This window comes from Numenius arquata, chromosome 21, assembly GCF_964106895.1.
Source record: "Numenius arquata chromosome 21, bNumArq3.hap1.1, whole genome shotgun sequence".
Lineage (NCBI taxonomy): Eukaryota > Metazoa > Chordata > Aves > Charadriiformes > Scolopacidae > Numenius > Numenius arquata.
Window position 1 is genome coordinate 5,748,451 of NC_133596.1, and position 8,733 is coordinate 5,757,183.

At 45.5% G+C, this 8,733-nt stretch overlaps 1 protein-coding gene across 1 annotated transcript; it reads right to left on the reverse strand.

Moving 5' to 3' along the window:
• Positions 1 to 218: 218 nt before the first annotated feature.
• On the reverse strand, positions 219 to 7,307 carry S100PBP (S100P binding protein). Its single transcript, XM_074161848.1, has 3 exons — positions 6,102 to 7,307; positions 5,795 to 5,877; positions 219 to 363 (listed from the first exon to the last, which is right to left on the reverse strand). The coding sequence occupies exons 1-3, from the start codon at positions 7,305 to 7,307 to the stop codon at positions 219 to 221; spliced, it is 1,434 nt and encodes a 477-aa protein (XP_074017949.1).
• Positions 7,308 to 8,733: the final 1,426 nt, after the last annotated feature.

Sequence of the window (8,733 nt, forward strand, 5' to 3'; positions counted from 1 at the left end):
CGATGCAAAACACAGAAGTTACCTCTACAGAAACCGATCACATTGAAATTGCGCTTCAAAACCAGTTCCAAATGTTCCTAAAACACAGAAACTTCTGCCGGCCTCATTAAAAACAGATCATAAAACAACTCGTGAAGATACAAACCACTCAAAACCAGAACAATTAAGAACAACTCTAAATGCAGAGTAAGAACCAGCACAGTCCCTCGGCAGCAAAATCAGACATTAGAACAGGCTGTCACGGGGCGACGCTGGAAGTGGTCAGGGATGCTCTGGAAATGGTGGCGTTTGGCCAAGTTCTTGCTCACCCACCATGTGAGGCTGTACTTTTGGGCAGGTTTCTTGTTGGACCTTGAGTAATTTCTGCAAAAGTAAGTAAAATAGTTAAAACAAACACAAGAGAAGCATATGTATGAGAGACTTGAACAGCATCTCTGAAAACACCTTCTCCATTCCTTGGGGCTTGCAGCTGGTACCTAATTTTCTTGTTATGAGGTTTTAAAAGGGAAACCACATTCTAAGGCTGCACCTTGGTAAGTAACAGTATGAAAGTTTAAAGACTGTCCCTTTCAGGAACGCTGCCTTGTGCTTTATTACCTCCTTTGCAAAGCTCTTTCTCCCTGGCCCAGCAGAGAAGGCTGAGGGCTCCACTAGAGTTGAGCACTACTGATCTCACAGCCAGGGCTATCTGTGTACACAGAACAAGCCCCTCTATTCAAGAGCACAGATCTGAAGGCCTGGCACAGTGAATCCTTGGCAAGAGATGGTTCATAAGAACGCAAAAATCCTTGAACTCATGTCATAAAATACAAAACAACCAGTAACTTCAACCTTGCCGTAGCGTTCGCCCTCCTGCTCGCTCAGAATAGGTACTACAGCTCGGAGAAAGGCAACTTCCCTGGAATACTGCCCTCCCCCAAAGTTCACTGTTTCAAGGTGCTCTCAGCACAGAACAGAGTGTGTCCTTGTCCTTGCCCAGTCGAAACTCAAAGTTTTTTCCATCCTGCCACCGCAGCCATGTGATTAATGTGAATCACGGCTCTGCGTAACACTTCCTTTCCAGGGAACATCGCGTCCCTTGAGCAAATCCAGGTCTCCTTCATAAACTGCAGTATCAGCTTTTATTTACCCAAAGGAATAACTTCTTGTCAAAAAAAAAAAAAAAAAGATACTCCTAGAAGAGATTTCAGAAGTGTTCTGAAAAATCCATGTTTTCAGGCTGCATTGTTTAGGAAGAAGGGAGGCACTTCAAGACAGCCAACAAAAGGGAAACACTCACCATCACACAACTGTCCATATTGTCCCCAATAAGCTGATGGGAGATGTGGGTGTGACTAGAAGAAATCACAACTTTTCACAAATTCTCAGCCTTCCTCTATAAAGTCCCCCTCCTTGGCCGTTCTGATTCACAGTTAAAATGGGTGACAGAAACAGGGGGGTGATTTCCTACTGTCAGGGGTGCACCCTTCACCCTTGCACCTGAGGGGAGACAAGAAGTCGTGCAAAATATCACCACGCGTCACAACTACTTCACACCAGTAAGAGGTTTGAGCTCCTCTGCAGGTCGCAGGAGCAGACTAACCCCATCAAATATTTGGAGAGCATTATTATCACTGTGCCTTATGTAACTATCTAACCCAAGACTCAGAGTAAGAATCCTCATGGCCGTTACACGAGGGAAGGGGACAATGACACCCTAGATAAACTTAACTGCCATGGAACAGAACTTAAAACATTTCGATTTGCTTCTCCTCAGGCCCAGTCCATCCCCCATCCTTCCACAACAGTTGAGACCAAACTACAGATTTAGGATGAGATTTTTAGGCAAGTTCCACTCTCATTTAGAAACCAGAAGCTCGGATTATCTCGGCAAAAGCACCTGCAAACTGAAGCCAGGTGGCTTGTCACTAGAGAAGCCCCTGGACCAGCAGTGCAGACTGAGAACAGGTAACTGCTCCCACCACTCTCCCGGCAGAAGCCTCCTTACAATCTGCTTTATTCCTACCCCATATCCCCTACGCCAAACCCCATCTCACACCCCTCTTGAGATGTAGGGTTTGTAGGTGGATTTCATTTGCTTTGAAATGAAATCTCCCTCCTAGGCTCAGCATAAACATAATTCCTCCTTTATGTCAGCACACCAAAGTCCCGTACCTTCCCTGCGTGCTTTCCACTCAAGCAGAATGAGTTTGGGCAGGTTAAGAACTGCTTCAAGATAAAGTCTTTTCCTCAGCCAGCTCAGTACCAATCCACAGCCCAGACTCTTTCAAGGCAGAGTCTGCTAACACAGCACTCATTTGTATTTCACAGATTTGTTTCTCCATATGTTCCCTTATACTCTTTTCCCTTTCCATCACCTTAAACCTGGGGTGTCTGTTTTTTAAAGATACTGATCTTTTTTATTACAGTAAGACCAGATGGTCTGTGACTCTTCATAAGGTATTTCCTCCACCTCCTCTCCCTTTGATTCAACAGGGATCCAAGAAAACAATTTATCAGGTTTCTCCCAGGTTGTAAGAAGTCTGATAAAATTGCTAAGCATCAGAAACCTCTACTGACCAAACCAAGGCTGAAGGAGAACTCCTGCTGGAGTCCTGCTACAGAAGCCCTCAGAGAAAGCAGTGGTTAGAGGTCAGAGAGGAGCTGGCTCAGCCTCCCAGGTACCCCGGGGTGCGTGACTCTGCCCAGAGTGATCCCCCTCCAAATAACATGAGAATACTTGTCTGAGCAGCAGGTGGTGCGGGCGCTATCCCACGTGCACAACTGCAACGTTAATGACCTGTGAAAGCAGATCTCCTGAAGTGCAGATGTTTGGGTGGAAACCAAGAAAAGGCTCTGTTTAGAGGGAAATGCTTTTTCTGTTCAGTTTGTCCTTCCCCTGCGCATTTAAAAATAGGCCTAATCCAGCTACGTGCATCGCTGAGGACAAGGCTAAGCAGCAGAGAGATAACACCCAGTGCCAAGAGGCAGTTATAAAAGCAGGAGCCCCATTACTTCTGCAGGCTGACACAGAACCGACCAGAATTGCCAAGGAGGATCTCATCAAGAAGGATATGATTCTATTTACTGTTGGATAAAGGGCAATAATGAAGTGTGAATGCTAACAAATGGTCAGCTGGCAGAAATCTTTTGTGGTCAATTATCAGTTTCAGCCACCCATTTCCAAGCAGATGTTCAAATCACATCTCATTTTTACATCTGCTACAACGCAGCCTCAGCAGCATTTAGATTCCTATGGGAAGCTGCAAATAAATTTATCTATTCAGATTGAATATCCTCTAGATACTAGAATGAGAGAAAGAGCAACCAGAACCATGGGTTATCTCCCAACTCACTTGAGGTGGCTGGATTTGAAAGGTTTACTCAGAATACACAAGGATTTCTTCAACCAGTCGATGATAAAGACTCCACACGTGCAACTTTTAGCACACAATCACCCAACGTGGATATAAGCAAGCTGTATTTATAGAGAATCTGAAAGTAAGTGCAAGATACAGTGCAGGTAAGTGAAAAGATAAAGCCCCTGCTGTAGCCAGCCCGTAATTCAGCCAGAGAACACATGAGCGAGAGGCAGGATCCAAGGAAGAGCAGAGAGATTACGTAGGAGAGAGGAAAGCAAAATCAAACACCACCATAAGACAAATGCCAGAGGATTTGCAATACAAAACAGAGCCGAAGATTTGTAGCAGCAATATGTAAGTTACAGCTTCCCAAAGGGAATCCCCTTGCTGGCTCTGAAACCTGCTAATGTGTTTTTTAGGAATTTCTTGGGATCATTCTGCATTATTGCGTCTCCTACGCAAATGATACACAAGACACTGCTGCAGATCCAGGTGTACAGAAACACCACACAGGGTCAAAGCCAGCCCACCGAGAAGGTTTTTCTGCGACAACGGGGAAAGCCCACGCTGTCTGTTGGGCTGAATTCCAAGCCTCCAGCTATTTGGAATAAGAGAGGTTTGCACTAATAAGAAAATCAAATTGTGTGCATCACAGACAATGCTCTTCCCCAGCAAAATAGATCTCTCTTGCGCTCACCAGCTTTGTTCATTTGGAGCTCCTGTCTGATTTTCTGTGACTCAGAACATACGTCTTGCATTTTTAATTTGAAAGGAAGAGAAAACAGGCCATTTTAGCTTTCCTTGCGTAGTCCCCTCTGCATTACTTATGCTGTATTCATAGGCTGGAAAGCAGCCCCGTGGCTATGCAGCTGCTCGTGCTGCCCAGATAAGTGCAGGCTTCATGCAACGAGCCACAAAACTGTCAGCTTCTTGTAACTCTCAGGAAATGACAATTATTGCACCCATGAACACCCAGAATAACCACAGTGGGAGGGCCATCTCTGGAAGCTACCAGAACACTCTTTGCCCTTCCGAAAATCCCAGTTCTACCCATCAGATTCTGCTCTACAGCTGATATCCATACGTGCTCTTTACAGACATCTTCCTTTAGACCTCCGCAGCTGATAGACCTTGGATGACACTGCTGAGAGCGGCAGCGCGGAGAAGGTGTCAATAGTGAATCCACATCCCAGCACTTAAGCTAAGGATTCCCTGAGTCTGGGCTCATATTTATGAACCAGTTCCAGAGAACTGTGATCTCCCAACACAAGCAGTCAGGGCTCAGCTCTGCTCTTCTCAGGTAATGTGGGCCTGTTTTGGGAGCATCCCTGATTTACTGCAGCAAAACCTGTATCCCAGGTATCCCAAACCATGAAACTCATCTGAACCAGCCCTGGGACAAGACCGGTTGCTGTACAGGAATTCTGTGCATGGTATTACTAGCAAGTGTAGCAGGCACTTTTTATTTCCCTCTGAAAAACGAGTACATTCAAAACATCAAAGAATACAAGTTGAGCAGGCCAGGCCTCCCGCAGGATTATCCATCCTCCATCCTGCCCTCCTCACCAGCACAGCCTTACCCCATCCCATGTGGAAGTTGCCTGGTGTAGGAGCTACGATTTTCTTCATATGGAGACACACACTTGGGATATAAATGCTTCTTTTCCTCAAGCTCTTCTTCTGAAATGCACATCCGTTGTTTCAGGCTTTAAAATAAAAGACAGCATTAATTGTTTTTCAGACAATTTGTCAAATTAGGTTACAGGTGACAGAGGGGAGAAAGTGTCCTGCAGAACTATTACAGACATCAACTTCTTGCAGCACTTTTCTATTATTGCAAAAATAAACGTATTTATTCGAGCAAAGCTGCAAAGGTAACCTACTGAGAGCAAAGCAGGAGTGAGTGTCAGCTGAGCGAACCTGCAAGTCACTGTCCTGATTAACAAGCCAGGAACCTGCAGCGAGCCCCCAAAAGCTGCAGATTTTTCGTGTTACTCAAGGCCACGCTGGGAACAGCAACGCGCAGAACATCTGAGTGCAGCAAGTCTGCAGCAGCCACAGCGAAGAACCACCGAACAGACAACTCCGGGCCCAGGAGCACCAGAGAGGAGAAGACAACCATCCCTGCAGCACCCGGAGCTGCTCTGCTGCTGCCATCTGCTGGAAACCACTCCAGGAGAGCAGCCACCGAGCCAGGCCAGCACAAACATCTCCTCTTCTGCCCCACAGACCACTGCCCGGGACTCCCTTGGAAACCTTTCCCATTTGGACCAGGCCTATATTCTTCCCCCTCTTACAGGGTAAAATATTAAGTATTTTTCCCACTATTTCAGTGCACCATAAGGAAAAAAAAAGGGAGAAAACCAGCAGCACACAACCAACCAAACTGGTTTGGGAAACTGCTGGGACATTTTTCACAGTGCAAAGGGATTTAGAAGTTCATAAGAATCTACCTTTCCTCCTCCTCCTGTGGCACAGGCTTCTTCCCACTGGTTGTCTCTTCCTGCCCAATCTGGCCTACAGCTATATCACTTAACTAGAAAGATAAGGAGAAAGGGGATTAACATCAAATAGAAAAATCATTCCATGGAAGTCTTGCCTATGCAGTTACATAAAAATTCACACTTTGCTCCACTTGAAAAACCTCCCCTTACTGCGTAAAAATGCACACTGGTGTGCATATGGACATTACTGCAAGTACCAATCAAAAGGAATGGAATTTAAAATGTTTTAGTTACAAGAATTAAAATGTATGTTTACTTTAATGCTGTTTGATGGCTGTTCAGCTGCTGAAGATTCCTGCTCCCCATCATCATCTAGAAAGTTTAATTTCCTTGAAAAATATCTGTTTGTTGCTTTGGAAAGTTCTCGGTTTCTCAACCCAGAAGATGGCGTGGGACACCTTGGTAACCCGGGCGCTGATCTCTCCTCAGCCGGACTCTGGCTGCAGGCAGGGTCAGAAGAGGGCATGGACCTTTCCAGCCGATCACTACAGGAGTCAGACACATCTCTGCTCGCAAAGGGCGTCTCTCCCAGGCAGCCCACACCCAGGCTTTGCCACTCATTAGACAACAGCTCCTCCAAGGATTCTTCAAGAACGCAGCTACTCATCGTTTTATCAAACTCTAGGCAATCGCTTTGGATTCCTTCTGAAGCTTCTCTTTTGGCTTCCACCAAAGAATCGTCCTCCAGAGGCTGATCAACATCGTCAGCATCAATTGGGCTAAGACTCAGAAGCTCCTGAATGTCAAGGTCAAACAACATGCGGGTTACTTGGGCTGACTGCAGATGGTGTTCATCCAAACTAACACTCTCATTCGAAAGGCTGGGATAAGGTTCCGAACCAGGTGAAGAACACTCTCTGGATGGAGGTTCGTTTGGTGTCTCTGTGATCTCTGAGGCCACGCTCGCATCTTCGCTGATGACTGATGCCCCGGTGCAGCTGCTGCTCTCGTCCTTTTCACTCTCTCCATTTACATTTTGGCTCAGAGTGCTTTTTCTCATTAGGTACCGCTCAGATTCCACACGATCATCTGCCAAGATTTCCTGGATCTCTTCCTCGGTGTAATTGAAAGGAGAATTCCCTACTTCATTGTCTGACAGTTCCAACAAGGAGTCATCTGGCTCGCTATCATCAAAACATCTGGTTGTATCTAGAGAAATGGCTACATCATCATATTTTGAGGCAGAAGAACTGGCAACAAGGTCGTCATGGCCAGTATCATCCAGAAAATGAGAGGATCCTTGAAAGCAGGCAGAATCTGGGGAGCAGAGCAGCAGTTTCTTTGATGGATCTGGAGTGCTACAGTGATGACTCAACATACAAGGTTTCTTAGCTGAGTGCAGGGCGTGAACCTGCTCTGAGGAATCCAAGAGCCTTTTGGCCCCGAGAACTGTATTACGAACAGTAGGTTTAAATTCATGGCAAAGACTAAGCCCAAAGGCATGAAGGGAATGGTCGTCCATGTTGCTGTCAGTTCCCGTATCTCAGTGACCCTGTTCCTTCTGCTCTAGAAGCCTGTTTTGAAGTTCATCTGACCCTGGTGCCCTTCGATCAGCCCTTTCAGAAATGGGCAAGAGTCAGCTCCAACCTGCCAGCAAAAGACAACGTCTTAAGTAAAAGAAACTCAGCTGGTTTTCCAAAGATGCAGAAATGTAATGGGGAAGGCAAAAACACTGGCTGAGGCACAGCGGGCACAATTTTAACTCCCTGGTCTCCATTACCTCTGCTCCTGACCATTTTAGGTCTCAACAACATATAACAACAACCAGACTCTCATTCCCTGAGTGTTCTCCGGTTGTTTGGCGTTATCAAGCAGGACTAATATAAGCCCCAACCATCACTGCAGTCTGTACCATCTCCTCCAAAGCTGCTGTAAATCAGTCGCTTTAACAGCAGGTATCAGTATTCACAAATTATTCTTTACGACCTTAAAGCACCGAGCACGCTTTAGGTATTAAATAAAGCCTCACAGACATCCCCCCCCATCTCCCAACCCCCACCTCCGTCCTTCAAAGCCACTAAACAAATAAAAAGTCTTTTTTTGGGTTAGGAAAAACTGAGCAACGGAAGAGTAACTCTGTCAGGGAGCTAAGAGGACATTCAGCAGGTATTAGTCACTAACACACTCACACAAAACACATCTTATAATGAAAGATCAGAAGATAAAGAACCTTCCCGTAAAATTCAACAGTTTAAAAGTATTCACAAACAAAACCTGTTTTCCTTTTAGTGAGGACTCAAACTACCATGAATCTTTTGAGCTGAAAGCCCTGCATTTGACTCTCACCCAGCAGGAGAATCTTGTCTAAGGAAAGGTATTTCCTGTCCTCTTTGTGCAGCAGATTTAAAGCAGTACCTTTTGTCTTTCCCTACCTTTGACTACTCACTGCTTTCAAAAAGGAAGGGGTTAACTACTCCGGGAATAAAACCCAGTTCTGCTACTTCCTCTTCTCATTATGTCCAAATAATAAAAATCAGCACTTTCAGAATAATGCTGTAACCACACTGAAGAAAGAAAATACCTCAGGAATCACCTACATACACACAAAACCTACACAAGAACACGAGGAGCCACAGTCAGTCCTCATTAGATAGTACTTGCCCAGAGTTCTGCAATTTAGCCACAAGTGCTCAAGTGCTCCAAAGAGAAACAAAAGGCAAATAAAACCAAATTAAACATGGGTTGAGTCCTACAGAGTGCAGCAGTCTGATCATCTAGCTCCTAACCAATAAGGACTTGAAAGAGAAGCAAACATTTTAAGCCTTTTTGATGGAACTGCCTTACAAAAAGGATGCTGGGAGATGTTTGCATGCTCAGCTTGCAGACAAGGAAATGGTTTCTTCACTGCCGTGACCTTCCCAATTCACCTAACTCCAACCTACTCCCAG

Bases quoted from the DNA above. Each gene is read 5' to 3' on its own strand.
- S100PBP (XM_074161848.1), bottom strand. From the start codon at position 7,307: ATGGACGACCATTCCCTTCATGCCTTTGGGCTTAGTCTTTGCCATGAA. The intron at 5,878-6,101 runs GTAAACATACAT...TTATCTTTCTAG, and splicing joins AGCCATCAAACAGCATTAAA to TTAAGTGATATAGCTGTAGG. The intron at 364-5,794 runs GTAGATTCTTAT...TTACTTTTGCAG, and splicing joins CCACAGGAGGAGGAGGAAAG to AAATTACTCAAGGTCCAACA.